At 31.4% G+C, this 26,085-nt stretch overlaps 9 protein-coding genes and 1 long non-coding RNA gene across 15 annotated transcripts; 4 read left to right on the top strand and 6 right to left on the bottom strand.

The window, feature by feature from the left end:
* The first annotated feature begins 166 nt into the window (after positions 1 to 166).
* LOC114872210 (protein KRTCAP2 homolog) lies at positions 167 to 1,290 on the top strand. 2 transcript variants are annotated; one of them, XM_029179200.2, is made up of 3 exons: positions 167 to 260; positions 631 to 849; positions 919 to 1,290. In XM_029179200.2, the coding sequence occupies exons 2-3, from the start codon at positions 693 to 695 to the stop codon at positions 1,089 to 1,091; spliced, it is 330 nt and encodes a 109-aa protein (XP_029035033.1). In that variant the 5' UTR covers positions 167 to 260; positions 631 to 692; the 3' UTR covers positions 1,092 to 1,290. The 2 variants fall into 2 exon arrangements, with proteins under 2 accessions (XP_029035033.1, XP_029035032.1); XM_029179199.1 differs by lacking the exon at positions 167 to 260 and adding an exon at positions 287 to 398.
* Positions 1,250 to 3,673, bottom strand: LOC114872196 (stomatin-like protein 2, mitochondrial). 2 transcript variants are annotated; one of them, XM_029179163.2, is made up of 7 exons: positions 3,572 to 3,673; positions 2,795 to 2,931; positions 2,582 to 2,698; positions 2,080 to 2,476; positions 1,859 to 2,014; positions 1,549 to 1,793; positions 1,250 to 1,472 (listed from the first exon to the last, which is right to left on the bottom strand). In XM_029179163.2, exons 2-7 carry the CDS (start codon positions 2,867 to 2,869, stop codon positions 1,293 to 1,295), a joined length of 1,170 nt encoding a protein of 389 aa, XP_029034996.1. In that variant the 5' UTR covers positions 2,870 to 2,931; positions 3,572 to 3,673; the 3' UTR covers positions 1,250 to 1,292. The 2 variants fall into 2 exon arrangements, with proteins under 2 accessions (XP_029034996.1, XP_029034995.1); XM_029179162.2 differs by lacking the exon at positions 3,572 to 3,673 and having other exon boundaries at positions 2,795 to 3,419.
* LOC114872211 (ejaculatory bulb-specific protein 3-like) lies at positions 3,610 to 4,228 on the top strand. Its single transcript, XM_029179201.2, has 2 exons — positions 3,610 to 3,890; positions 3,970 to 4,228. Exons 1-2 carry the CDS (start codon positions 3,698 to 3,700, stop codon positions 4,128 to 4,130), a joined length of 354 nt encoding a protein of 117 aa, XP_029035034.1. The 5' UTR covers positions 3,610 to 3,697; the 3' UTR covers positions 4,131 to 4,228.
* A 31-nt stretch (positions 4,229 to 4,259) lies between these two features.
* On the bottom strand, positions 4,260 to 5,981 carry LOC114872216. The gene is made up of 4 exons (XR_003788731.2): positions 5,740 to 5,981; positions 5,175 to 5,670; positions 4,887 to 5,071; positions 4,260 to 4,447 (listed from the first exon to the last, which is right to left on the bottom strand). It is a non-coding gene; the product is annotated as an uncharacterized LOC114872216 (long non-coding RNA).
* LOC114872205 (lysoplasmalogenase-like protein TMEM86A) lies at positions 4,454 to 9,566 on the top strand. Of its 3 annotated transcripts, none has more exons than XM_029179188.2 (6): positions 4,454 to 4,878; positions 6,000 to 6,163; positions 7,190 to 7,383; positions 7,716 to 7,831; positions 7,949 to 8,059; positions 8,134 to 9,565. In XM_029179188.2, the coding sequence occupies exons 1-6, from the start codon at positions 4,873 to 4,875 to the stop codon at positions 8,305 to 8,307; spliced, it is 765 nt and encodes a 254-aa protein (XP_029035021.2). In that variant the 5' UTR covers positions 4,454 to 4,872; the 3' UTR covers positions 8,308 to 9,565. The 3 variants fall into 3 exon arrangements, with proteins under 3 accessions (XP_029035021.2, XP_029035018.2, XP_029035020.2); XM_029179185.2 differs by having other exon boundaries at positions 4,454 to 4,941; positions 8,134 to 9,564; XM_029179187.2 differs by lacking the exon at positions 4,454 to 4,878 and adding an exon at positions 5,577 to 5,653 and having other exon boundaries at positions 8,134 to 9,566.
* A 107-nt stretch (positions 9,567 to 9,673) lies between these two features.
* Positions 9,674 to 12,942, bottom strand: LOC114872187 (intraflagellar transport protein 81 homolog). Its single transcript, XM_029179144.2, has 13 exons — positions 12,426 to 12,942; positions 12,166 to 12,314; positions 11,982 to 12,093; positions 11,793 to 11,909; positions 11,667 to 11,726; positions 11,450 to 11,602; positions 11,105 to 11,383; positions 10,719 to 11,036; positions 10,510 to 10,660; positions 10,288 to 10,436; positions 10,139 to 10,219; positions 9,909 to 10,072; positions 9,674 to 9,849 (listed from the first exon to the last, which is right to left on the bottom strand). The coding sequence occupies exons 1-13, from the start codon at positions 12,528 to 12,530 to the stop codon at positions 9,753 to 9,755; spliced, it is 1,935 nt and encodes a 644-aa protein (XP_029034977.2). The 5' UTR covers positions 12,531 to 12,942; the 3' UTR covers positions 9,674 to 9,752.
* A 1,823-nt stretch (positions 12,943 to 14,765) lies between these two features.
* On the bottom strand, positions 14,766 to 16,111 carry LOC114872213 (dynein light chain 2, cytoplasmic). The gene is made up of 3 exons (XM_029179204.2): positions 15,928 to 16,111; positions 15,293 to 15,410; positions 14,766 to 15,107 (listed from the first exon to the last, which is right to left on the bottom strand). The coding sequence occupies exons 2-3, from the start codon at positions 15,398 to 15,400 to the stop codon at positions 14,946 to 14,948; spliced, it is 270 nt and encodes an 89-aa protein (XP_029035037.1). The 5' UTR covers positions 15,401 to 15,410; positions 15,928 to 16,111; the 3' UTR covers positions 14,766 to 14,945.
* Positions 16,112 to 16,758: 647 nt separating this feature from the next.
* LOC114872197 (lysosomal aspartic protease) lies at positions 16,759 to 19,572 on the top strand. Its single transcript, XM_029179164.2, has 8 exons — positions 16,759 to 17,066; positions 17,216 to 17,463; positions 17,934 to 18,052; positions 18,272 to 18,471; positions 18,542 to 18,664; positions 18,746 to 18,896; positions 18,968 to 19,060; positions 19,141 to 19,572. The coding sequence occupies exons 1-8, from the start codon at positions 17,005 to 17,007 to the stop codon at positions 19,300 to 19,302; spliced, it is 1,158 nt and encodes a 385-aa protein (XP_029034997.1). The 5' UTR covers positions 16,759 to 17,004; the 3' UTR covers positions 19,303 to 19,572.
* A 119-nt stretch (positions 19,573 to 19,691) lies between these two features.
* Positions 19,692 to 20,816, bottom strand: LOC114872203 (ubiquinone biosynthesis O-methyltransferase, mitochondrial). The gene is made up of 4 exons (XM_029179183.2): positions 20,755 to 20,816; positions 20,154 to 20,646; positions 19,900 to 20,080; positions 19,692 to 19,816 (listed from the first exon to the last, which is right to left on the bottom strand). Exons 1-4 carry the CDS (start codon positions 20,814 to 20,816, stop codon positions 19,692 to 19,694), a joined length of 861 nt encoding a protein of 286 aa, XP_029035016.1.
* LOC114872229 (DNA replication ATP-dependent helicase/nuclease DNA2) lies at positions 20,557 to 25,997 on the bottom strand. Of its 2 annotated transcripts, none has more exons than XM_046289121.1 (15): positions 25,905 to 25,997; positions 25,048 to 25,772; positions 24,701 to 24,965; positions 24,456 to 24,633; positions 24,098 to 24,383; positions 23,618 to 24,028; positions 23,304 to 23,543; positions 23,098 to 23,244; positions 22,633 to 23,020; positions 22,365 to 22,558; positions 22,115 to 22,301; positions 21,843 to 22,043; positions 21,590 to 21,772; positions 21,190 to 21,511; positions 20,557 to 20,646 (listed from the first exon to the last, which is right to left on the bottom strand). In XM_046289121.1, exons 1-14 carry the CDS (start codon positions 25,929 to 25,931, stop codon positions 21,299 to 21,301), a joined length of 3,645 nt encoding a protein of 1,214 aa, XP_046145077.1. In that variant the 5' UTR covers positions 25,932 to 25,997; the 3' UTR covers positions 20,557 to 20,646; positions 21,190 to 21,298. The 2 variants fall into 2 exon arrangements, with proteins under 2 accessions (XP_046145077.1, XP_046145078.1); XM_046289122.1 differs by lacking the exon at positions 25,905 to 25,997 and having other exon boundaries at positions 25,048 to 25,151; positions 25,571 to 25,676.
* Positions 25,998 to 26,085: the final 88 nt, after the last annotated feature.

Genomic DNA, 26,085 nt, shown 5'->3' with positions numbered 1-26,085 from the left:
AGATCAGTACTTACAATTAAAATATTTCCATGATAAATTTGAAATCAATAACAGCAAATGAATCTCGGTCCACATGTATTTCTGGCAAGGTAGTCCATCTGAAATGTATCATGTCGATGGTTAACAAATTGAAACAATTGAATTTTCTATGCAATTAATTGCTAAAACAGTCCTAATGAAATTTAAAGTTATAATAAATCCCATTTACATGGAATTTAATCATTTATTTATCCTCTTCATTTAACTAAAGAACATTTCATGTAATTTCCATACATATGTAACGTATAATGTTGGTAGGAATGCGTTTCTTGACAACACGACTAAATACTGTAGTTGAAATTGAAAGATAGCAATTCTATTTAACGTTAAAGATTAATAGAAATTTACTTACAAAATGCGTATGTAAAACTAAAGATTTATTAAACTGAAACTCTTTAATTATATCTCAAGAAATTTCTTTGTTTAATCGGTTATGAAACCAATGAACATTGAACTTGCCGGTTGTTGCGCTTCCTAACCATATTGTTGTATCGCTGTTAATTTCTGAGTTTGCAATTAGTTATTCTTGAATTAATAATTCTATGAAAATAAAGAAAAATCACCATTTGTTTTTTCTGTCATTTTTTTCAGCTGTCAGTAGCGGAGCATCATTCATACTATCATCCATTCTCACAGTTCTTGTGTTCTCTGGGATGCAAATATACAGGAATTGGTTGGCATCTTCGCAACTTTACACCATACTGGGAGGATATATCGGATCTATATTATTTATGTGCGTATTAACTGCTATAGGAAATCTGGAATCAACAATATTTGGAAAGTCTTTTCAACAAAAATTATTTCCTGAAGGTACATAAACGATCATCAAATTGATCTCAAATAATGTCAAACTGTAATTGACGTTCTTATTTCTTTCAGTTATGTTCTCGTTGATCGTCAGTTTAATTGCATCAGGACTAGTGCATAGAGTAGCAACTACCACCTGTTTTCTGTTCTCTATGATTGCACTGTATTACATCAACCGGATCTCTCAAGAAACCTATGCTGTACCTGTACCTACGGTTCAAGTGCACACAAAAAAAAGAAAATAAATTAATCTTAACGTAATCTCGATATTATTGTAATTGCAAGAGACAATTTATATCAAGTTTTATAACTATAATTCTATCATTATTCACTTACGATTACAACTCCTTAAAAAAATCTTACTTCTATCTCTTAAACGTATGTCATGAATAACAGAAGAAGATAACGAAAAGTCAAAATATATATTTATATTGTGGATAACTATTTTACAGCATTTCAGGATTTCGTTTCCTTTTGCTTTCTCTATGTTTTTCCGCTTCCTCCTTATCGCTAAAGTATTCGAAAGACTCGTCTGCATCGTGAAGATCGAGCGAAGCGTCTCTGGTTCCTTTTCTACCATTGTCTAAACTGGGCCGGGACAGGACTTGTTTATAAATAGTCATTGCCTGCAACAGTTAAATGGTTTTATATAATAATACGTGTAACATTAGACAAGAAAGTTGATTCGTTTTTATGACATACTTGGGCTACTTGGGAAGACACATCGGATACATTACTGGGCAAGATCAAAGTATTGTTAACTTTTGCTAGCTCATTAAATGCCTTAACATACTGTTCTGCTATACTATACGCAGCTGCATTTTTTGCATCTGTTAAGCTAAGAGCATTTCCTACAAGTTTCAAACTCTTTGCACGTGCTTCCGCAATGGCTATTATAGCGGATGCTTTACCATTTGCTTTATTTATTTCCTCTTGTTTTGCAGCCTCTATAAGAATATAACATAAATTATTTGTTAGTTTTTAATTTAGAAGAGATAACTTTAATGATCACCTGATGCTAAAATTTGTGCCAATCGTTTTCCCTCGGCAATATTTATTTCTGCTTCCCTGGTACCCTCTGATTCCAACACTGCAGCTCGTTTTTTACGTTCTGCTTCTACCTGCATTTGCATTGCTTCTTGCACTCTTGGTGGTAACCTTATATCACCTATTAAAGACAGATATATTTCAATCTTTCTTCGTGAAACAAAAATTCTTTACAGTTAAACTTACGTATTTCATATCTAAGACAAGTTATACCCCAAGCTTCGCTTGCTTTATTTATACTTTCAACAATAGAAACATTAAGACCTTCTCTCTCTCTAAATACTTTGTCCAGAGCTATTTTTCCCAACTCTGACCTCATTGTTGTTTGAGCTAATTGAACTACAGCAAATTCAGGATCTTCGACACCGTAGGAAGCTAAATATGGATCATTTACTCTTAAATATAAAACTCCATCGATATTTAACGTCACGTTATCCGAAGTAACTGCACTTTGTTGAGGTATCTCTATTGCCAATTCTTTCAGACTTTGAACGTATCTGATGTCATCGATTAACGGCATAAGGAGATTAAATCCTGGTTCTAGAACTTTATGAAATTTTCCCATCCTTTCAACGATCCATGCCTGTAAAAGTATGACTTTGTAATTATCGTATACAATGTTATTAACAACATGTACCGAGCTACGTGTTAACGTAATAAGAATCATTTGGTACTGTTTACAACTAACCTCTTGCTGTGGAACAAATAATATAATTGTATTCATTGGTGTTTCAGATTTATATCTGACAAGTTGTGTTATAGGCAATTTCAAAGCAGGATGTTCAAATCCAAAAACTGGTTGATGCTTCGAAAATAATTTTCATTATATTAGAATTGAACAGAAGTAGCATAAAAAGAGGTTACACGTTACCACACGATATTTAAGATATATCACTGCTACCTTTAAAACTCCAAAATTGCGAGCAAGTGACTTAAATCGGCAATTCATTTCCCAGCTGTATGTTCGTAATAGCATTACACTAACGAATAAGCAATGTTTCGTTACCAGATGTACCACGTTAGTACCGCGCGATTAAACTGTGAGTAAAAACCGACAAAACCATTACGAATTTCTCGCGGCAATGCGCGATTCAAATAACTATGAAACAAAACAAGATATTTTCAATTTACTTTTCCTTTTCATTCATATGATAGTAATTAAAGTATAATTTTTAAGAGCAGGACGAACATTGCATTGTTTACAATTTAAATCTTTTTATGCTTATTCATTTTCAAAGAAAAAAAAAACAACATATGTTTGTATGTTAATAAACACTTCTTAAACGCGTAATAGATGATTATATCGACTATACTATTAATATTCTGATATAATCTTAACTTGTTTTTATGCTCAGTGTCTAACAGAACTCAAAAGGAGTTCTAAATGCATAATTATATATAAAATAATTGATGGTTATCAAGTAATAAATGTTCCATGAATTTTCTTATAATAAATCAACTTTCCACTGATATTCCTTGTACAAATTCATTATATCAGAAATTAATACCTGTATTACCGAGAAAACGATCATACGCATGATTGAGATAAAAAAAACGTTTCATTGAATAAGAAAAAAAAAATGTGACGTATAAACAGGTATCGATGGCTGTCATCTCAATGGTATAATTGCTGTCTAGGATATTTCTTTAATTATCCATCATTATCAATCAGATAAACCTCTTTTTTGTTGTACGGTGAGAATATATAAGCGGAGAAAACGGTCGCATTCGTGTCCAGTCTTCTGAAACGGATTGAATTAACAAAAGTTGATCGAAAAAGAAACGTTGTGTGAAATTTGATACCATGCGTGGCTACTTCGTATTACTAGCTCTTTCTCTTCTTGTGTGGGCGACGCAAGCTGAAGATACTTACTCAGATAAATTCGATTACGTCGACGTAGACGCAATTCTGGCAAACGATCGACTAAGGGAACAATATTACAAATGTTTTATGGAAACAGCACCATGTATGACGGCCGATGCAACATTTTTCAAAGGTAAAATTCTGAAAACATAAATAACATGTTAGAAAATTTGCCAGTTTCAAGATTAGAATAAAATGTCTGTACACTACAGGGAACATGTTCGAGGCGGTGGCAACAAAGTGCAGTAAATGTACCGAAAAGCAAAAGATATTCCTGGATAAAGTTGCTGACTGGTTCACTAAGAATCAACCAGAGAAATGGCAAGCTTTTATAGAAAAATCATTGGAAGATGCGAAAAAGAAAGCAATTTAATAATTATTACAAAGATTTTAAACATATTTGAAACTTTGTACTAACATTATATTGAAATGTAACTTTACAGAATAAATTTCAACTAACCATTATAATAATTGCGCTGATGCTTTTTTTTTATTTAAAAATAATTACATACCTCAAATTGTGCTTTTTTTTTTATCACGCTTTTGTATTCAGGTAAACGAGCGCCAAATTTTTAAAATGGTCGATACGATCCATCGATCAATACGATACCATGCGACATAATTCAAATTATGAAACAGCTTCACCTTCTCTACGCTTTACATAATTTATTTAAAACTCATTTCCTGAAACTAATATGACATTAATGAAACAATAACAGTATAATGTTAAAGAAATGATAGAAATTATGTAAAAACTTATTCAATGATTCCACTTCTTCAGAGGCTTAATCATGAAATACAGTAACCAGTCTAGATTAACAAACTACAGTTCAATAAAATGATCACACGTTGTATAAAATTAAATCTAATAAGACAATAATAAAAATAGATGATCACTTTTTCAATTATTAAATGCACTTGAAATATAAGTGCTTAAAATGCTTAAACATAAATTTCCAACTGAAGGAATAGTTATTGGTCAATACGAGCGGTCACTGAAAGATTCACCAATGGGAGGTAGCGTTGTTCAAGCGGGGTGAAATAATGTAGTCGTCGAGGAGCAGCCTACTGTGATAATTGTGTAGCAATTGACAGTAGAGTGGAAAATATCGTGTATGTGGGTGCGTACCATTATTCAGATCAAAATTATTCTATAATCTAAAATGTCATCGCCTACACAAGTGGTAAGTAATATTTTTCATTATTGATTTTTTCATTCGCCTACGCGTTTCCGATCGTCTTCCTTGAATTTATATGTTTTTCTTATTATTTCGAGCCTTGACGCATCTTTATATATCTTTGTCATTTACTGATCTGTAAAAATAAAGCCGTAGAATGATTTTCTTTCTTTCTTTGTTCAACAGAAATATAAAAAAAAAAAAAAAAAAAAAAACTTGAACGTCAAAAATGAACGTACTCTCGAACAGCTGCTTTCTTTGTTTTGAATGAAAGCTACGTTGTTGTGTAGCGTATTCACTGCTGACTTTCCTTTTTGTTTATAAGCTGTTAATAACTAATGTTGGTAGTATTGCAGTTCTGATTTTTTTTTTTGCGCTTATTTGTGAACAAATACATCAGATATTCGTTTATTTCGTTAATTTAACGACGATACAATAGCTCGTCATCGTCCCAGTTTATTCTTACGAAATCGATATTTCAATTGTTATTGCTTTACGTAATTTATTATTAACAGATTGCCAATTGTTACTATGAATTAACTCTGCTTCTGTTGATGTGGTAACTATATGCAACTGAATAGTCCTGAATATCTTGTCTTCTTGTTCTCTAATAAATTGTTTAACTGACCGTTTACCAGTAGTGTATATATAATTTATCATGTGTTATGTGATAAAATAAATTAATTTAATATTAATTTGCATGGCAGACACGTTTTATGTATTCATGGTTTATCTCTGTAAATTTTAAGACTTGTAGATCAAATATTATGATTGCAGAAGGATAAGATATAATGATTAACAAACCATTCTGTTTTCACATTAGGATGATACATTGTCTTATCAGCTTATTTTTTCTTGGCTGATTCGTTTAATTTACTTTTCCTCAATGTTACTTTATGACTCATGTAAAAGTTGATTTACACAAGAGTAAATTCTGTTTTTCCATGTATAGATTTAAACTGAAATTTCGACTGAGACCTAAGAAAGAAAATCATAAAATTGAATAAATACGCGTTAACTAATAATCGCGATTCAATTTCAATTTCATGTTTTCTCTGTTCCAGTTAAAAAGTATTGGCCCAAAGCTAGTTCCCTTCTTTAAAAGTGTATCCGTGTATTTTATATTACTGGCCGAGCAGCCGTCCCTCCTGACGGCATGTTTCAAGTGTTTGCCAATTATAAGTCTAATCGTCTTTGTTCTTCTCCATGGAATTAGTTTATCGCAGGAGTAAGTGCAGAAGAATTTTGCATGCGCCGATTCCTTTGTTTCTACACCATTGTCTCGCAACTGACATTATAACGCTATTGGGTCTCCACAAATTAGCGCAATTTCTTCCTTAATACAAACGATAACTATCGATTCAACGCTGAAAAATGATAAGAATCATTGTAACATGCTAAATCATCAGCTTCATCATGGTTTATTATTTAGCGTCAATTTGACGCACACTGTAAATTAACGTATTCAGGTTATTACCGTAAACGATACACCTTCGACGGGCAAATGTTTAACGAAAGACCCAAGTTAACCCATTAATTTTCAGAGGCAGAAAACCGTTGACATTATGCAACTTTGAGTATTAATGGGTTAATCGAACCTGTTACGTGGCTGTATCATCCTCGCTACATAAAAACCTCGCTTACACGCTTATTTTCAGGTCGCTTTGTTTCCCCTAATCGGTAACGCACACATGTCGAATTTTCTCCAATTCCTTTTAACGATTTCCACATTCCACAGATCGTGCGAAATTTGATCGGTAGTAAAACAGCAAGAGGATCGATTCGTTACCGTTCGTTCCTTTTATGTAATTGTCGCTCGAATCTGAAACATTTCATTATGTTTCGTATTATTGTATCGAAAAAAGAAAATGAAAATCGTTACTTTGAAAGTTATAAATTATCGAATTAAAAAATGTTGCGCCTGAAAAAGTCACCTGAAAATGTAAGTGTAAGCTACAGTACTTTATCATCGCTTTTGTATACACTCCTGTTATCGTAAAATTCATACTATCAGAATTGGGCGTTGGATATTCCAACGTTTGTATTTTATTTTATGATGGAAATTACTCGGTTTCGTTATTTAAATGTTTCGTACATGTATGAAAATAATTATAATTATAAATAATAATTAGTAAAATTTTGATTAGTATATTATACGAGCAATGTATTTAATTATTAATTGTTACGAGTATCGTTTCTGCATGAGAATAAATAAAAAGTTAGATATTCCCAAGTGACCATCTTCTTTTTTCAGGTATACTTTCTCCAGGCGCATATTGACAGGGTTAATATTCAGTTGTATAGGAGACGCGTTATTGGTTTGGCCCAGTTGTTTCACCCCGGGGATGTGTATGTTTGCCATGGCCCAAATCATGTACATTAGCGCATTCGGTTTTATACCGCTCAACATAATGCTAGGTACAATCCTATACGCGTTGTGTTCGCTAGGTAAGGCTCATAAGCATAACTTTCACCTGGTAAAAATGGCCAATAAATTCTCAGACCTTAATCTTAACCGACTTTTAAAGATTTATGGACCTGTGCACGTGTATATACGCGTGCGCGAACAATAAACAAAGAGGGAGGACCGAAAGATAGTGCGCGCGCACTTAATTTCATTTAAATGATACTCTGATGATGCCAATTTAGAAAAGATACCTTGTAAGTCCTTCAACTGATGTACAAAATTATTTCATGATCAATTGTTACAAGAATTTATTGGCTGCCTTTCAATTAATTCATAGTTTTAAAATAATAAAATAATAAAAATTATACTTCAGTCATATATGCTCTAATGCCTGGTCTAAACGGTGTCCTGGTTGTTGGAGTTCCAGTTTATATAGTATTATTGACTACTATGGCATGGAGGGCGATTTCAAGAGTACAGTTTTATAAGGTATATGCATTTTCCATGTGCTAAAAACAGTTAAAAATAACTTTCCAATTTAAGGAAGCACTATATAATCAATATTCTCTAATCAATAATCTTTAAATAAATTGTTCTTTTTACCAGGAATTATGGACATGGACTAAACTGTGCAGCTGCATTGGTAGTATATGTTTCCTCATATCAGACACCTTACTGGGATTTCATTACTTCCATACTCCATTGCCGTATTCTCAGGTATGGTAATTATAGCAGTTATACAAAATCTGTGAAAATAATTTATTAATTAAAAATATAAAATTATTTTCAAGGTTTCTATAATGTTGACGTACTACGCGGCTCAGTTAGGAATAGCGCTGAGTGCTGTAGGTTCAAAGAATAATAGCATCATCAGTAACAACAACAATAATAACAATAACAATAATAATAATAATAATAATAATGCTAGCGAAGATAAAAATGAAGCAAATCTAATGAGAGATTAAGAAAATTTTGTCTTCTGTTTGTTTACTGATTGTAAATATTAACTGAATATTTTGATATGCTACTCAAATTAGCTAAGTTATATAGTTAGTTTGAATAGCATATGTATTACATAATTGTTGGTTTTGAATAGGTACAATGCATCAGGTTTAGCGATTCACAGTAGAATCTAAAGTCGTACCACTGCCACTTTATTAAGGCAAGAATTTTTACCAGACTATTCGACTTTTCCTAACTGATATTTATCGCATCGTATCTCTGTACGAAAGGCAACATTTGATAAGCATTTAAGAAGCAATTACCGATTCTAGTTTCTTTTCTCAAACACCTTTGTCGAACAAATAACAAAAATGTATTTTAAATGCTGTGAATTATTAGAAGTATTGCATAATAACGTTGAACAGTTGTAGGAATTCTAGTTCACTCTAATTCAACACTACTTCACACTGTTATTATCTAAAGAACATAAAGTACAGTATTCTTACATATTTTTCGACCTGAAAAGAATAATGAATTCCTCGAATAGATTATTTTCCAAAAATAATCATATTTTGTGGATTGTTTCGCAATACACAAAACGAACCAAATCGCATTTCTTTGTACAATAGACTATACAAATGTTAAATATTCTGTAAATTGATAGTTTAATGGTAGTTAATTGTATAGAGATAGAATAATTTAAACTGTTAAATAAAATTAGATGTTTAATACTGTCTTCTCGTCTAAAACGGTATTAAAAGAAAAATAATTTAATAGTTTAAATAGATTTACAAAGAAGATAGTTCAGTTGTTGCGAATAAACCACGAGTATTGCATTTATCAATATAGGTATTAAACGATAGTGATGTATTTATTGTATTGTATATTTTTACGATAGGTGAAATCTGAAGCACTGATTCGGAAATCTAAATATTATTTTTCTGACAGGACTATTTTTTCTAACAACCTCAAGAAAACGTATGGTTTTCTTTCGCAAAATATACATATTTTGTATTTTAGAATCTAGCGATTATGATAACTGACTTGTAGGCGACTACAGTAGATCTCGATGACATATCATATTTAATATTAAACGAAATAATAATGTTGAAACTGTAAAAAGGATTCGATGTGGTAACCATGTATGTATGAATCCGAATTGAATAAAAATGAATTTAATGAAAACAGAAATAGTGAATAATTGAACACATTAAAATGATTCGAAAAGGTTGGAAATTCTATTATGGTGAAATCTTTGTGATGAACGTATTGTAAAAAAATGTATGGATTTCTTGTATTTTAATATGTATTTCAAAAATAAAACATTCTTGAACACAATGAAATGAACAATTTTTATTAACCTTATTGTAATAAACAACTTTGGCAATGTTATATGTATAGTTTATTTCTGATTTCAAAAAATTCATAAAATATCATACTGAAAAAAGGAAAAAAAAAGAAGGAATAATTACTGTAAAACTAAAGTTTCTGCACCTCCTCGTCGGACAACGATACCATTTGATTGCTTCGTTTCTTCGGCAGATTTTATTTTACATTGAAAAATCCTAAAACAGTACTTGTTTATTATATGTCCTTTTCAATACTTATAATGTCTACTACGTACGACAAAATATCACTCCACATTTGTGTTTGTTTTTCCTTCACTGCAACAATCTCCTTCAAACGATCTTTTTCTGTTAATAAACTTTTTATTTTCGCTTCTTCGGATACGATAGCAGAGTTTAATTCTTCCTTAAGTTTTTTACCAGGATCAGAGATTTTAGAATCCTATGTGCACAAAAAGATTAGCGACACATAATGTGATACTAATGTTACAGTAAAAATCTTACTAACTTCAGCATCACGACTTATTCTTTCCTCTGTATTTTTCATTCTTTTAATAAGTTTTTGCAATTTTTCTTTCTCTTCAACATCCTTTTGAACATATTTCAAAATTAGAAAACAATTCTGGCAGTGTTAAATTATAATATAAAATCGTTTACCTTTGTCATTTTTAATTTGATATTTTCTATTTCAGACTGCAAATCATTAATAGAAACATTCATATTCGACTCTACATTGTTATGCGTTTTTTTTACTTGTTCTTGTTGCTGCTGATATTGGTGCGACTTCTTCCTCAATGTCTGTACGTCTGTAATGTTTATAATTAAAAAAAATATGGAACACGTTTATTGATCATAATAGTTTATTCTATGTATTCGTACCATTTATGAACGGAACCAATTTTCCGCGAAAAGCGGATATGTCTCTAAATAATTTAACATTCATGGATAATGCATTTTCTACCGTAAAATTATCCGGAATAGTTTTCTGTACATTTTCTAATATTTCTTTCGCTTGGTTACCTTGATTAACCTGTAACAAATCGATTGATTTTAAATTGTGGATCACTGAACTTCTACTATTAAAATACCTGATATTCCAAAATGGCGGTTGTTCGATACAACACACTACTCTCTGCAGCAAGCCACGCCAATTCAGCTTTACAGTGCTTGTAAAGTGTACCCCTAGTCTTCAAGCGATTTACGTACTTTTTTAACTCCTCCCCTTTAGGTACTATATCTTCTACCATAAATTTCGATAGTTCCTGTTTCTCTTCTAATTTCCCTTGCAATTCTTGCAAGGATCTCTCTGTCTTCTCTAATCGTTCCAACGCATTTCTTTTAATATTTGTAACAGCAGCTGCTTGTTGCCGGAATGGCTCAATTTTATCGATATTGCTTTTTGAGATCTATAATTTTTCGAATGATTAATATAGAACACCTAAGAACCAACGATATCCTATTTTGAATAGTTTACCTTATGTTCTATCATTTTTTGAATTTCTACGGATATAGTATCCAATTTATTTCTCAATGCAGTTATTTGATCCGGACCCAAATAGGAATACTGTTTAACCGCGACTAAAGCTTTTATGCGATCATTTTTTGTCTTTATTTCAGCTGGTATCTTTTCATTAGTTACTATCGTTTGAACCGTTATTGCCTCAGACAATTGTTGCAGCAGTGATTTAACTGTAACTTCGTTCTCATCCTTTTTTAAAATCTGCAGTTCGCGTTCTAGTCTTTGCAGTGAAGTCTAAAATATTATGAAAGATTTTGTAAGAGCCCAGACTGAGTTTTAACAACCGCCAAGTATCTCTACCTGCAAGGTGGACAAAATTTCTTTCTCTTGTTCCTCCTGCAACGCCAGATCACGTTCTTTATCTTTTTCTATGCGCAATGCTCGAGCTGCATCTAAAAAATGAATGCCTGGTTCTGCTTTTGCTTTCATCTTTTCAATACGTATCGTCACAGCCTATAAACCAAATTAATACAAATATATTGAAGCACGAGATTTACCAAACCGATCTCTCTCTTACTTCTTTTTCTTTCTCCATTGTTTTCAAATCTGCAGTGAGCTCGCTCGCATTCTCGAAATTCTAAATGCAATGAGATAAAGAATTATTATCTGTACTGAATGAATTATATTAACATTGTTCTTTTACCTTCTTCCCTATTTCTCTCTCTTTGTGAACGGTTTTGAATCTATTGATCGAAGCTGTGTACTGTTCATACAAAGAGGAGACTTCCGCATCGCTTAAATACTCAGCAGGAACCTCTATCTAATTAATGTAAATGAAATCAGTTACTGTTAATGAGTCTAAGAGGGATGATAGAAATGTATAGGGGTATACCTTCACTAAGAAACGAGACAAATAAGCTCTCTTCCTAACAATGTCCAAATTAGACAAAAGCCAGGTCAAGATAGGATGAATCATGTCAGGATCACCTCGAATAAGACCTTGTCTGTAGAAAATCATAAATAAAATTCATATTAAAATGAATTCTTCTTTTTTAAATAAATGAAAAGGTTCTTGCCTAAAGGTTGCAGGATCTACTTGGGGCTGATAATTAAGCACACGTAGGACAGACAAAATGTAAATGGAAGTCTCTTCAGGGCTTCCATTTCTAGTATCAACATTTGCATCACTCTGATCCTGTATCTTAATCAACACCTCTTTCAAGACCTGCAATGTGATTATCATATAGAGCTGTTCAGTTAGAAACATTAGAAAACATAAATTAAGGAATTAAGGGATCTGATTGTTAGAAAGAGAAAAAAATGGAACAACTCTTACTTGTAATAGTTCCTCCGAACTTAGGGAATTGAAATAAATTACATTGTAATTACGATCCAATAATTTGTTTAGTTCAATCACAAGGAGCTTAGTATTTTCTTTCATGATTTTTCTGTAAATCTGTGTAGATCCTTTCTGTTTGTTACAACACTCACTGCCCACTGCCTCTTCTGTTGTCAAAATCTGTTGTCTTGACAACCGTGTTGTGTATACATGCCACAATTATCCCTTCTTTTAAAGGTACGCAGACCTCCACGTACGACATGTATCTTTTGAAAAACATAATTGAATACTCGCAATTTTTGCGAGCGACCTTCTCGATCGAAATTGATTTCTTAATGGTATTAAGGCACGCGACCAACTGTTAGGAAATTCTATAAGGTCATTTTAATGCACCTTGAGTTTTTAATGCAATTCAAATCGTACATTAAATTTTCATACTACAATAGAATGGTACAAGCTGTTACAAGATGATTTTATGCAAAGGATGCATTTCGATACTTAGCGTCGATACTTAACGCATTGGTAACTTACAATTATGAATTGCGGGATCAGCTCTGTACTTGAAGTTTCATGGTAGTAATAAAAAAGATACATGAAACTGAGTGTAGTTTAAGAATCATTATTAGCTTTATTAAGAAGAAATTGCGACACAAGATCATAATTAGCAGATGATCAAATCACATTGTCTCGCTAAGTCTTTTTAAATATATTCTCAAACTTAACGTACGATTTTTTGTCGTTATAAAATTGCAAGTCTTTCTTTACATGCTTGGATAAGAAAATTTCATTCGACGCATGAAAATTCAATTTTCTTTTTGTAATACGCAATTCTGATATGAGAAAATTTGGGGCTGATTCGTGCAAACTTGCTCCACGCTCTCGGTAGCATGTGCTATTGATATTCTGAATTTCGCGGGTATTTATTACTCATTAGCAATCTGTTGATTTCTGAGCATCTTTATTTCATAATATTATACTGAATCTTAATTTTACTATTTAACAAACCTCGACCTTAAATAATGTCAGTTTTCTTCTCGTTTCCTTTCTCTTACAGATGCAAGAACAATCTTTTCAATTCGTTTATGTATGTGCGTTAACAGGTGAAAGAGAGTACGTACAAAGTTACGTCGATTGAAAAATAACTATTGTAAAGTTGGCTCGAGCGTAACTGAAGATATTATTGGGTTTATCTTTTCTTTTCTTTTCTTTTCTTTTCTTTTCTCTCTTTTCTGCTCTATATTACTTTAACGTTACAGACAACTTTTCGTTAAATCTTACAATATTCGTGTTATAAAATTAGCTCGTGAAATCTTATAAAAGAACCATGCAAGTCATATACTTGTGATGATGATTTAATAATCAGTCTAAAATTTGAACAATGTAGCAACGTTGTGATAATCAAATACTGCATGAAAAATCGTTTGAAGATTGCACTATATATAAATAGTATAATATACATGTATAATCTACATTTATCATTTTATATATGTATATATATGCGTGTGTGTCTGTGTCTATATATATACATATATAAGTACCATAATATTGGAATAGTGTTTGTTACATAAAGGACAGAATTCAATGAGCTGAATACATGAAGCTTTGAAAAACAAAAAATAAAGGGAAAAAATTCCCTAAATGTGTATTGCCTTAAGATAATATGTCTACAAAATTTGGTGTGCACAATATAAAAAATTGTAAAGTTACGATAACCGTTTGACTCAGATATTATGCGATATTGTACTCAGCACTGTGTTAATTTGAGTAGAATTATTACATTCAAATGCATGATTAATACGATGCATCGATAATATTAAGCCTTTAATGAGCCTCCAATCCATGAATTCAAAGAGATACTCGAATTTAAACGAATCAAATTCGATAAACTGTTACACAGCATCACAGAATGAAGGGACAATTTACAAATACAACAAAATAACGATTGAATGATCAATCAAGGTTTGGTTTTCATTCATTATTGACGACTATTAGATACAGTTTCTTTAAGCATAGTGAGATAATAAAAATCATACACGATTTTGTATGAAGTTACATTACTTATAGGTGCACTTAGTGTATTACACACTAAAAGATTTATTAATTTAAAATCGCCAGTACTGAACTTAACCGCGCATTATATATACCTAATATAAAACAAGAACACAACAAACTTTCTGGCATACACAATTTTAACATGTAAAATTGTATGTCAATTAGTTTTTTTTTCTTTCATTTTTTTTTCCACTTTTTCTTTCCCTCATTTAGTCATCTCCCTACCCTTTTATATTTTCTACATTGTCTTATCTCCCAAAATAAGAAAAACAGCAAAGACAATAGTACCAATAATAATATATAATTTCATGTTTTCAACTGGGAGTGCATATTGTTTGAATAAACAAACTTTCATTGTATACAGAATTGTAATTTCTCTTACAGATGTTGATGCGATTTAAAGTATTCCATGTAGCATGTGTGAAGGGAAGAAGAAAGGATGGTAAATGCAAAATAGAATCCAATTTATCCACTTTTGAAGAGGAGAATCGCTACCTGACCCAGGTAAAAGTAGATAAAATGTCTTGTTTCGTGTGTCACATAACTTCCAAAGTTACGTCCTACGATGCAATGCCAGGTTGGATTATACTTTTTATCAAATTCTTTTTTAATAAAGGCAGCAATATCCTGAAATAAGAAAAAAAAGAAACATCAGTTAATCTCAAATATTTTTCTCAACTTTCAAATTATCTTAATCATTATTGTAATTAATTGGATAATAAGCCATTAAACACAAGTCCAGATACATGTACCATTTTTTATCATCATACACACGATATCTGGGATAATTTTAAACTTATCTTATAGCATACCTTCTCTATGTTATATTTTTCAAGAGCTTGCGTTGCACAATCAACAGCATCCTGCTGCATATCCTCAGACATATCAGCATTCTTGATCACAGCTTTTCTGTCTGACATTTTTGTGACTCTGAAACATATGAGAAAGATAAATAACAGATTTTATATGGCCTATAAGAACATTGTAGTCAAATAATCTGCAACATGAAAGAGAAACTATTTACAAAGAACTTCTTTTGTTTCTAATATGAGAGAAACGATCTAGAAATTAGAGATTAAACCTTGAATAACGAATGCGCGTAATTTTGACAGTAGCATATATCTGATGTGCCGGCATGGCAATACATTGAGCTACGAGTAGTTAATCATAAAAAAGATCAGATGTATTTAATAAGTATGATAGAAATAATCGCAAGGATCGAGCGAAGACGAAACGCGGGAGGATAATGTTTTATCGATATGCGATGATAAGAATAATAATTCATCCGCACGCAATCACCGAAACTAGGTTGAATTAACGGCGCTCATTCGAAAATTTCCATAAAGTTATAAAAACGGAAATATCCGAAATCCAAATTGAATTTGACATAAGCTGGATCCCGGTTGTATTGAAAAAAATACATTTGATCAAATAACATTTGACATACCTTCCGAAATAACAGTCTCACCAACAGATATACAGCAAAAGAATCGTTAATTTCTGGCCCGGTAATTATGTGTATTTATCTTTTTCTATGTGAACTGATTTACACCAAAATTTTTACTCGGTCAAGCCGACAGCGACTATTCCTCGATCGAGTTCAAGACTGAAGTGCCCGTACTATAATCCTGCACACTGATTGGCTCGCGATTAGGGTCTTCTATCACGGTCTTCTATCAACCCAGAATGCCTTGCTGCTAGCAACCCGCGTAAACATAAATTCGAGTAATCAATACAAAATTTTGACTGAAAGCTGCAGTTATACAATTGTTTTTTCATGTTTTCTTTACAGATTTTCAATTTATTAACAAAACTGTCATTGGAAACTGATTATATAACCTAAACCTAGTTTATAATTAGAGTGTAAAGCTTCAGTTGATTATACATACCATGTATCATTCAGTACATTTGAAATATGTATATTTAGAAATATTGTTAAAGACGTATACAGTATACAAAAATATTATTCTCTGTTTTGTATGAATTTAACTAAAGAAATAAATATATTTTACCAACTCGATTACAATTCATACTCATACACTCACACGTTGTTGTATATTTATATATGTAGTAGAATATACAACACAAATGTTGAATCAGCTGACTTGGATAACGATGCCGTAGTTAGCTCCCTTTAAGTTTTATATTCTTGTGACTATTTACTGATGTTATGTTTATAAACATGAATATGCAGATTAATAGCAAACAATGTATATTATTATTTATAAAATTATCAATAAGATAAATTATTTAATTGTTATCTGATCCACTTCAAGTTTTGTCATTATTATCGCAGCATGTTGATACGTGTATGCATGACTCAAGTTACGCAGGCGCAATGACTTCCGATGATTCCGAGGAAAGCTTTATTAGAAAGGCTCTTGCTTCGAATTGTTCCAGTGTTGTACCTGACAGCGGTGTTGCGTAAAATAATTCTGAAAGAAAAGTCTTTGTTTAAAATATTGTTTTTAAAAGAATGTTATAAAGTTTTATATTTGAGAGTAGATTGAAAACTTGGTTAAAAATGTATCGCATCATCGCATTTTTCTGCGTTTTATTAGTCGCAGCCAATGCGGAACTTCAGAGGTAAATATAACAATTTGGACAAAGATGATTGTTCATTTTTCTAATTAATATAACCATTATACATTTTAGAATATTTCCCACGATGGACAATTACAGACTATATAAGATATTTCTTAAGATTAAAACTAAATACATTTCTTTATTTTAAGGATTAATTTGCATAAAATGGATAGCGTAAGGAAACAATTAAAGGAATATAATACAGACCTAACCCAGGTACATGTATTCCAAGGAAATGCTCCACAACCAGAGCCCCTTTCTAATTACCTTGATGCTCAATATTATGGTATCATCAACATTGGAACTCCGCCTCAAGAATTCAGAGTAGTCTTTGATACAGGTTCCTCCAATCTGTGGGTTCCCTCTAAAAAATGCCATTTGACTAACATTGCCTGCAGTGAGTATATTTTGAAAAATCATCAACATTTTCTTGTATTACGTGTATCTGCTAAATTTTCAATTGTCTTCCATTGATTGCATCCACAATATCAATTATTCACTTGTAAGATTTAAATGATCTTTGCCTCATGATAATTAATGATAAGCTCAGACAATTATTCTATAAAGTAGTAATTTTAATTTTTGAAGCTTATTATAACTGAATACCTATTTATCCCCCTTTTATATCATTGGTACAATTTTCTGTTAATATTTCATGTTGTAAAATGTTTTTAAACAATTAATATTGAATTTTCCATATGATTTTCAAGGCTATATTCTCCACAGTCATAAATGTATTGTGGAATACTCATGGGTATGCATGTTTTATTTCCGCTGCCATATCGCGACCATAGCGAAAACAAAAAATTCAAAGCGAAGAAAATTGAAAAACATGATAAAAAAACTATACTTGGTTAATTTTTACAGAACTACATCACAAGTATGATGGTACCAAATCGTCCACTTATAAGGAAAACGGTACTGAATTTTCTATTGTGTATGGTTCTGGAAGTCTCTCGGGCTATCTCTCTACCGATATGGTAGACGTAAGTATTGGCACAAACATGAACGTGTATTTTATTTTACAACCAATGATTTTTCGCACATTTCCTGATACGATTTTCCATCCATAATAAACTTTCTTATATCATTTTTTACGTAAGCAAACATGCTTCTTCATCTTGTGTTGTTGACCTTCTATTTTTAAACCTCTTTTATATGTATAATTATATACATATGTTTTATAATGATAAATGTATGATCAGATTGCTGGATTGAAAGTTAGTGACCAAACATTTGCCGAAGCGTTGAGCGAACCAGGCTTGGCATTCGTTGCTGCCAAATTTGATGGTATTATGGGAATGGCATACTCTAGAATAGCTGTTGATGGTGTAATGCCTGTCTTCTACAACATGGTTAAACAAGGATTAGTACCCCAACCTGTTTTCAGTTTCTATTTGAACAGGTTAATACCAATTAATCAATTTAAAAACTGACTTGGTAGAAAAGAAGCTAAAACTCACTTAACAATTTAGAGATCCTAATGCGGAATCTGGTGGAGAAATGATACTTGGTGGTTCAGATCCTAATCATTATGTTGGTCCACTCACCTATGTTCCTGTAGACAAGAAGGGTTACTGGCAATTTAGCGTGGACAGGTATATTCTTGTGTTTCTGATGATACTTCTTTTGTAGTGAAAACGTTGAATATTTTGGTTTAATTGTAACAAATATTTTAGAATTGAAGTAGGCTCAGATTCTAAGCTCTGCGAAAATGGATGCGAAGCTATCGCTGACACAGGCACCTCTTTGATCGCTGGACCCGTTAAAGAAGTTGAACTGCTTAACAAAAAAATTGGAGCTACTCCTCTTGTTGCTGGAGAAGCATTGGTATTACGATAAACTATTTACCTTTATTACAGAGATATTCATGAAATGACATTTTTATTTTATTTATATAGGTGGACTGTAATTCCATTCCTAACTTGCCTATAATTACACTCGTAATCGGTGGCAAGTCTTTCTCTCTCAGAGGCGAAGACTATGTTTTGAAGGTAAAGTATATCATACTTTACATAAATAAAGTTTATTATAAGATGGAATATTTTACGTTGTTTCTTTTGTTTTTAAACAGGTTAAACAGTTTGGAAAAACTGTTTGCTTGAGTGGATTTATGGGAATGGACATTCCTCCACCAAATGGCCCACTATGGATCTTGGGAGATGTATTCATTGGCCGCTACTACACCGAATTCGATATGGGAAACAACCGCGTTGGATTTGCCGAAGCTAAATAGATCATCAAATGAAAAAAGCTTTTAAATACATTTACTTTTTTTTTATATCCTAATAAAGCGGTTAGTCAAGTTTATAAGTCTTCGGTAATTGTTGCATAGAAATTTCTTACCAATTATGTAAGTGTATTCTATGTGACACTCTTAAAAGTAAAATAACGGTTAAGCTGCAACATATATAAAGTAATTTCCTATAATGAAATGTATACCTGTAAATGTATCATAAAGCATAACATATTGTAAAAATGAAAGCAATAAAGTTTGTTTAAGTTATACGTTTCTTATGTTTTTTAAAATAACCAAATAATTTGCACTACTTTACATAAAATTAAAATTTTTACGTTATAAATACTATAAATTATCACAGTACAATGTATAAAAAAATACGTTCATTATTCATACTCCTTCCTTTTTACTGCATGAATTGCATAGTTTATTGCTCTTGATGCTATCCAAAACCACTCGTTCTTTAATGGATTATAAAACATTCCATGAATTAATTTTGTTTTACAACCACCTACAAAGAAAATTAAACTTCTCAATATAAAAGTCTATATAAAATAAATTTTACAGCATTATTATTAACAAAGAATACTTTACATTTTTCTAATAAACACTGCATTTCAGCTGGAGTAACAAATTTATTCCAATCATGAGTACCCTTTGGTACCAATTTTAAAACATGTTCAGCTGCAATGATCCCTCCAAGCCAAGCAGGCAGAGTTTTGTTTAATGTTGTAAGAAATATAGAACCACCAGGCTTTAATGTATCTATACAATGCTATAAAAAATAAATAATTTTTTGGTAATAGTATATCAACTGCTTCTTTATTATTTACATAAGAGCATGATACCTTTAAAAATAATTCCTTCTCATTCACATGCTCTACAACTTCTGAAGCTATTATGGCATTATACGTTTTATTATTAGCTGGAGCAAAATCTTCGATACTTGTTTGAATATAATTTAACTTTCTACTTAAATTAGAATCTAATGCAGCATGTTCTTTTGCAACTGATATTAGTTCTGAAGATGCATCAATCCCAGTTACTTCTGCTCCTATTCTAGCTAGCGGTTCTGACAATAATCCTCCACCACAACCAACGTCTAAGATTTTGATTCCCTCCAATGGTAGATATGGAGTTTCAGCTTGAATACCTGTATTAGCTAAACCATCTCTCACAAATTGTACTCTAAGAGGATTTAACGCGTGCAGAGCACGCATTTCACCATTTCTATCCCACCAATTATTACTTAATTTTGAATGATGGTCTATCGTTGCAAGATCAACGGTCGATTTTTTAATAATCGGTGGTTTAGGTAATTGATCCAGTTGTTCTTTAACCCTAAAATCATGGATAACATAACAGTTTTTTTTCTTACAAAAAATAGTATATATTTACTTTCTAACATAAAAATACACATATATAATATCAAACATATAGGTTAGATACCGGTTTCGAAAGGTACTCTTCGTTGATACAGATCGGGAAGATAAAAGTTTTACAACTTTCATGATTTAATTTCACCAAGTAATAAAATATTAATAAAAATTTTATAAATGTACTGCGATGTCCTTAAATATACATTTAAAAAAAGTGAATGATATCTGGCATTGATCATGCGCGACACTTGATAAGTATTGATAAGTACATATATATTTAGTACACCGATATAGATCAGTGATTTAGTATAGATTACTTTAAAAAATTAAAAAAGAAAAAAAAAAGACCTCATTAGGGTAGTAACATTTATTACACAATTTACATAACTTTTAAAAAAATAAATAAAAATAAAAACTCAGGAACAATTCTTCGAAAAAAAAAAAAATAATAATAATAAACTGAAGTAAACAAATAATTTTGTGTCACAAAAAAATCTTTACTCACTTTCATTGAAGTTGAAAGTACTTGCATTCATGCTTCATCATCAATAGAAAAACTTTCGTTTTATTATATATTAAATTCTTTAAATTAAAATGAATAAAATTTTGAGAAACTATAACGCAGATGTGATCTGTTTCCATGAGAAACCATCACTGTTATCATGTAAATGTATTGTATTTTTATCTTCTATTAAACTGAACAACTTTTGGAAGATTGTATAGCGTAATAAAGTGGATTTATCCCCCACGATAATCAATTTACACTTTGCCCTCGTTATTGCTACCGTCAGACGACGGTGATCTCCCAGTACCTCAAGATCCTGTATCTAAAAAATTAAAAATTAAAACTCTAATCAGCTAATTCAATTAAAATCAATCTGATTGATAAAAATAAAACACAATACCTGTTTTACGTTATTACTGTTAATTAAACTTTTAGCGCAGGAATATAATATAATTTGTTTATCGCGACCCTGATACTGATCTACAGTATTTATCTCAATACCGTTCTGAATTACATTTTTTAATAAATTTACATGTGCCCTATAGGGCGCAATAATTCCAATATTTTCCGGTTTTACATGCATCTGAATAATAAAATACTTTAAAACATCCATTCTGCTATTTAATGATGTATTAAACAATATTAAATAATACCTGTAGAAGAGTTTGTACTAGTTTTCGCAATACAGCTGCTTCGAAAATATTTGAACACACTTGATCACTTTCCGGATATTTATTGCAAAATTTATAATTCACTTTTAATTTGTCGATAGGGCCGGTATTTAATAACATTACAGAGTCACTTAGATTTTGAGAGAGTGCTCTCTGTACCCAAGGTTCTACTTTCACGAGTATCTGAAATAATAATAAATTTTATGAAGAAATAAAATTTGTACTAAACAGTATTTTAACAATACTGCACTCACTTTGTTATGATTAGCGTTAAACGTGGCACTGTCTATGAGCATATTACCAGCTTTCAATTTATCATTATACGTTAATTTATTCGCTAAAGTCATGATATATCTATTCATCCTATACTGCTCCGTCAAAATTACAGTATTATTTTCGCTGTCTAGCCTACTAAATAAGGATTCATCTGCGCCACGTTGTCTGTGAAAGAAAATTATGTGATAAAAGATACAATTTTATTTTGTAACAAATTTTTATTTGTACCTGGCTTGACTACTTTGGATGATTGGGGGTAATTGATCTGGATCTCCAACTAAAACAAATTTACGAGCATTGTACAGGGGTCGCAGTACAGTTGGCTGTAATATTTGTGCACTTTCGTCTACCACGCAGACATCGAAAATTCTTGTACATAACATTGGGTGATAAGCCCCGTAACAAGTAACACCAACTATACTCTAAAATAATTAAAATGATTAGAAAATAAAATTAAACGAAATTTTTAAATATTTTTTAAAAACGTTATTTATACTTTGGAATACGCTATTTCCATCTCCTCTGGCGTAGTACAGCTGGCTATTGCGTTCTTTTCAGCATAAGCTTTTAGGGACTCATGAACAGATGAGCCTAATCTCAAAAAATCAATGCCTTTAGCTAGTAATTTTAGTAGTATATTATCAACTGCGTTATTGGTGTGAGAGGTAATTAAAACAGAGCGTCCTGTCTCGTGCAACAATTCAATAAAAGCTATTAAAGTTTGTGTTTTGCCTGTGCCAGGCATTCCTTTGATTAGAATATAATCTGAAGCGGTAAGAGCTTTCAAAACTACCCTTTGTTGATTCTCGTTCAAAGTTTGCAATATTTTGCTACTTTTCGAGACAATAGATTGTGGAACTCCTTGATCGAAAGTAGCTGGTTTTCTATTTTAAATATAAAATCAATTGAAAATGTGAACAAAATGTTATAATAATATAATTGTATGAAAAGTTTAACACACCTATCGATGACAATTTCTCTCAATTTGGCACATATATCATTATTTGCCAATAAGCCACCCACACTAGCAAGATTAGAACAGTGGAGAGTAGAAGACTGATATTTATCGATATGAACTAATTCGTTCGTAATATACTTACTAATATCCCTGAAAGTAAATACTCGTAACATCGTTTAAGTTAAATTTATGTTAATATTCTTGCATACCTGTCAACCCTAACAGCTACAGAGGTATTGCTTAGATGTACAATAAAGCCTGCTGATACATTTATTCGTTTGTCTGTACTTATTAATACATATTCATTTTCAGAAAATTCCGTATAAGGAATACTTTCTCGATCTTGTGCGTTTGAATTATTACGAATAAATGTGAATTTATACTTGCAAGAACTTTCTTTTATTGTCTTCAACATTTTCAAATTTGAAATGCATATTTTCTTGTTTTCTCTAAGAAAAAAAAAGCAATCAATTGATACGCAAGTACATATAATAAATTTGTAAAAATGGCTAATAAATTTCACCTTTGTTCCGCGTTTAGTGTCCATAAATTTGAGTGCGACTTATCAGTAGTCTGTGCATTTTCCTCCATTTCTAATAATAAAATCCAATGTAAAACATAATTCGTGTGTGAAGGCGACAATACCCGCGAAATTTTTTCTTTCAATTGATTTAGTGGGTGATTCAATGGCAGTTTATTATTACTATCTTTGCTTAAATAGGCGCAACATAATGAGTTGTACACGCAATTATTACATGCACTTGGATGATTAATCGGCTCCGGTAATTCAAACCCGGCCCAATTCAAATCCGCGGTTGACTCTGATAACATCTCAGTTGATTTCGGAGTCAAATAATATGCTAAAACGTTTCTTAATTGCATCAAATCTCTCCTTTCACGATGATCACTTTTAATTTCTTGTATATTATTCTCTCTGCAATCAGAAGTATCCATATAACAAATTGTTTAATGCTTTATGCAGTCTAATAAACGAGTGAATTACCTCAGGTACAATAAGAGTCCTGTATCTGTGTCTTGACCAGTAAGAGCCATCATCATAATGTATAGAATAATTTGACCTTTATGTTCTAAAGAGAATGACGGCTTGCCCGTCTTAATTTCAAGCGGCATCATTTTTCGTTTGTAATTCTCTTCTACCTCCACCGTGACATCAATCTTACCTTTTATCCCTAAACATGGTAACCAAACATTTTCTTCAATATCTAAAATATCGACAATTTGTCCTTTAAAATTATTTTCAACACGATTTATTTCTTCTTGTCGTTTATCTAAAAGTAATATTGTCTGTTAGTTAATAATAATCATTTACTTACTCACAACTAGGTATTTATTTTATTTACCTTTTAAATAATGCTGAATAAATTGATAAATTCTTGGAACAAAAACAAGCATTTGTTTTCTGCATGCGTCTAACGTAATTCCTGTAGCATAAAGAAGCCTTATCGTGTCTCTAGACTGGAGCATGCTGTCTAATAATTTTTTTATATCCGCGAATTTGTTAATATCTTTTTGAATGACCTGTAGGATTAATAGGATATTTAATATTGTCAAAAATATCAATTATAATAATTATATAATTAATTACTTTCTGCAGCAATTCGTGTACAAAACTGCCGATCACCATAGCAGTTTGGTCAGTTTTAAAGCAAGGAAGAGACTCTATTTTCCGAAATTTTTCATTTAATATACTTTTTCGTTTACAAAATATGCCACCTACAATCGTAGTACTAGATATTAGTATATCTGGATATGCAACAATAAAACCGAATTCGTTATCGACTTTCCACCAGGTTTTTTCCTTTCTTGCTTCTACAGCTATAATGCTATCTTTTTCTACCTTTGTATATTTCCTAAAGTTGAATTGCAAACATTATATTAAATATACTATTTAAATGATACGTATTGCAATAAGGATAATATATCATTTCTTACCAATACTCTAAGCATTCTATAACGATAGGCGTTTGAAATTCCGAGTTTGTCACACTTAGTACCAGGGCATCGCGTTCATGACACATATCAACTACTTTGCATCTCTGCAAAGTATTGAAATTTAATTGGTCATCATCGAACCATTCATCTTTAAGAATAGTACTACATCCTAACGATTCGGTATCAGAATCTATCTCAATCACAGGACTATCATTTAATACGTTTAATTTTCCTTTAAAATTTGGCTTACATTCTTCTATAGTAAACTTTTCATGCAATACATTCCTACTTGGTGACTTAGAGTTTTGTACTTTGGTTATTGTTTCATTTAAATTATTTAATACATTTTTAGATTTATCTACGCTTATATTTTCTTTGAAAGCACATTCTGTTATGTTTTTCTTAACTGATGTGGATGCAATTTTATAATTGCTGTTAGATATATCAGTATCGCTGTCTACTGTTACTATAGGAATCTTCCTACGTCGTTGTACACACTCTACAATATATACATCATCTGTACCATTGCTTTTTGTAGTTTCATACTGCATCGCAGATGATTCCATGCTCTCTGTTTCTGCCTTTCTTTTTTTGTATGTACAGTTATTCGCTACATTATTTTCACTAGTACAAGGAACTTCTTTCTCAACATTAGCATTAGTTTTAAAATATGCCGATATTCTCTGTTGACGTCGTCGACGTCGAGTTCGAGGTGTTGGAGGTGTCTATAATAAAAAATCAGCAACAAAGTTTTATAACTTAAAAACACAAAAAATTGAAAGTTACAAATTATAATACAGAGTAAAAGTTATAGATACAATTTGTAATATCTTATTTATTAACAATTGTAATTGTACCTGTATAACCACGGGTTTTTTATTCATCTTAATTGAAATTAATTCAGATTTCGTTTAGATTTTCTTCTCTCAGTTTTCAACGACGCTAAAAAGAACAGTTTCCCGCGAAAAATCGTTTAAGCATAAGATACAGTAATAAGATGGGAAGTACATACATACAAACATGTTTTTTGACTGAAGC

The sequence above is a fragment of the Osmia bicornis genome, chromosome 16 (genome assembly GCF_907164935.1).
Source record: "Osmia bicornis bicornis chromosome 16, iOsmBic2.1, whole genome shotgun sequence".
NCBI classification, from domain to species: Eukaryota; Metazoa; Arthropoda; class Insecta; order Hymenoptera; family Megachilidae; genus Osmia; species Osmia bicornis.
Note: the sequence above shows the minus strand (reverse complement) of the source record. Positions and strands in the feature narration are given on the sequence as shown.

Bases quoted from the DNA above. Each gene is read 5' to 3' on its own strand.
- LOC114872210 (XM_029179199.1), top strand. The intron at 850-918 runs GTACATAAACGA...TATTTCTTTCAG, and splicing joins ACAAAAATTATTTCCTGAAG to TTATGTTCTCGTTGATCGTC.
- LOC114872196 (XM_029179163.2), bottom strand. From the start codon at position 2,869: ATGCTATTACGAACATACAGCTGGGAAATGAATTGCCGATTTAAGTCA. The intron at 2,699-2,794 runs GTAGCAGTGATA...TTATTTTCGAAG, and splicing joins GCAATTTTGGAGTTTTAAAG to CATCAACCAGTTTTTGGATT. The intron at 1,794-1,858 runs GTGATCATTAAA...ATATTCTTATAG, and splicing joins GGCACAAATTTTAGCATCAG to AGGCTGCAAAACAAGAGGAA.
- LOC114872211 (XM_029179201.2), top strand. From the start codon at position 3,698: ATGCGTGGCTACTTCGTATTACTAGCTCTTTCTCTTCTTGTGTGGGCG. The intron at 3,891-3,969 runs GTAAAATTCTGA...TGTACACTACAG, and splicing joins CGATGCAACATTTTTCAAAG to GGAACATGTTCGAGGCGGTG.
- LOC114872205 (XM_029179185.2), top strand. From the start codon at position 4,921: ATGTCATCGCCTACACAAGTG. The intron at 6,164-7,189 runs GTAAGTGCAGAA...TTCTTTTTTCAG, and splicing joins GGAATTAGTTTATCGCAGGA to GTATACTTTCTCCAGGCGCA. The intron at 7,384-7,715 runs GTAAGGCTCATA...ATTATACTTCAG, and splicing joins ATACGCGTTGTGTTCGCTAG to TCATATATGCTCTAATGCCT.
- LOC114872187 (XM_029179144.2), bottom strand. From the start codon at position 12,530: ATGAAAGAAAATACTAAGCTCCTTGTGATTGAACTAAACAAATTATTG. The intron at 11,727-11,792 runs GTAAAAGAACAA...CATTGCATTTAG, and splicing joins AGAGAGAAATAGGGAAGAAG to AATTTCGAGAATGCGAGCGA. The intron at 10,437-10,509 runs GTACGAATACAT...TAAACATTACAG, and splicing joins ATTGGTTCCGTTCATAAATG to ACGTACAGACATTGAGGAAG.
- LOC114872213 (XM_029179204.2), bottom strand. From the start codon at position 15,400: ATGTCAGACAGAAAAGCTGTGATCAAGAATGCTGATATGTCTGAGGAT. The intron at 15,108-15,292 runs GTATGCTATAAG...TTCTTATTTCAG, and splicing joins AAAAATATAACATAGAGAAG to GATATTGCTGCCTTTATTAA.
- LOC114872197 (XM_029179164.2), top strand. From the start codon at position 17,005: ATGTATCGCATCATCGCATTTTTCTGCGTTTTATTAGTCGCAGCCAAT. The intron at 18,665-18,745 runs GTATATTCTTGT...CAAATATTTTAG, and splicing joins TGGCAATTTAGCGTGGACAG to AATTGAAGTAGGCTCAGATT. The intron at 19,061-19,140 runs GTAAAGTATATC...GTTTTTAAACAG, and splicing joins GCGAAGACTATGTTTTGAAG to GTTAAACAGTTTGGAAAAAC.
- LOC114872203 (XM_029179183.2), bottom strand. From the start codon at position 20,816: ATGAAAGTTGTAAAACTTTTATCTTCCCGATCTGTATCAACGAAGAGT. The intron at 20,647-20,754 runs GTATCTAACCTA...CCATGATTTTAG, and splicing joins AAGAGTACCTTTCGAAACCG to GGTTAAAGAACAACTGGATC. The intron at 19,817-19,899 runs GTAAAGTATTCT...TTTTCTTTGTAG, and splicing joins GCAGTGTTTATTAGAAAAAT to GTGGTTGTAAAACAAAATTA.
- LOC114872229 (XM_046289121.1), bottom strand. From the start codon at position 25,931: ATGAATAAAAAACCCGTGGTTATACAG. The intron at 23,021-23,097 runs GTGTGTTAAACT...TATTTAAAATAG, and splicing joins AGAGAAATTGTCATCGATAG to AAAACCAGCTACTTTCGATC. The intron at 21,512-21,589 runs GTATTGTGTTTT...TTAATTTTTTAG, and splicing joins ACAGTAATAACGTAAAACAG to ATACAGGATCTTGAGGTACT.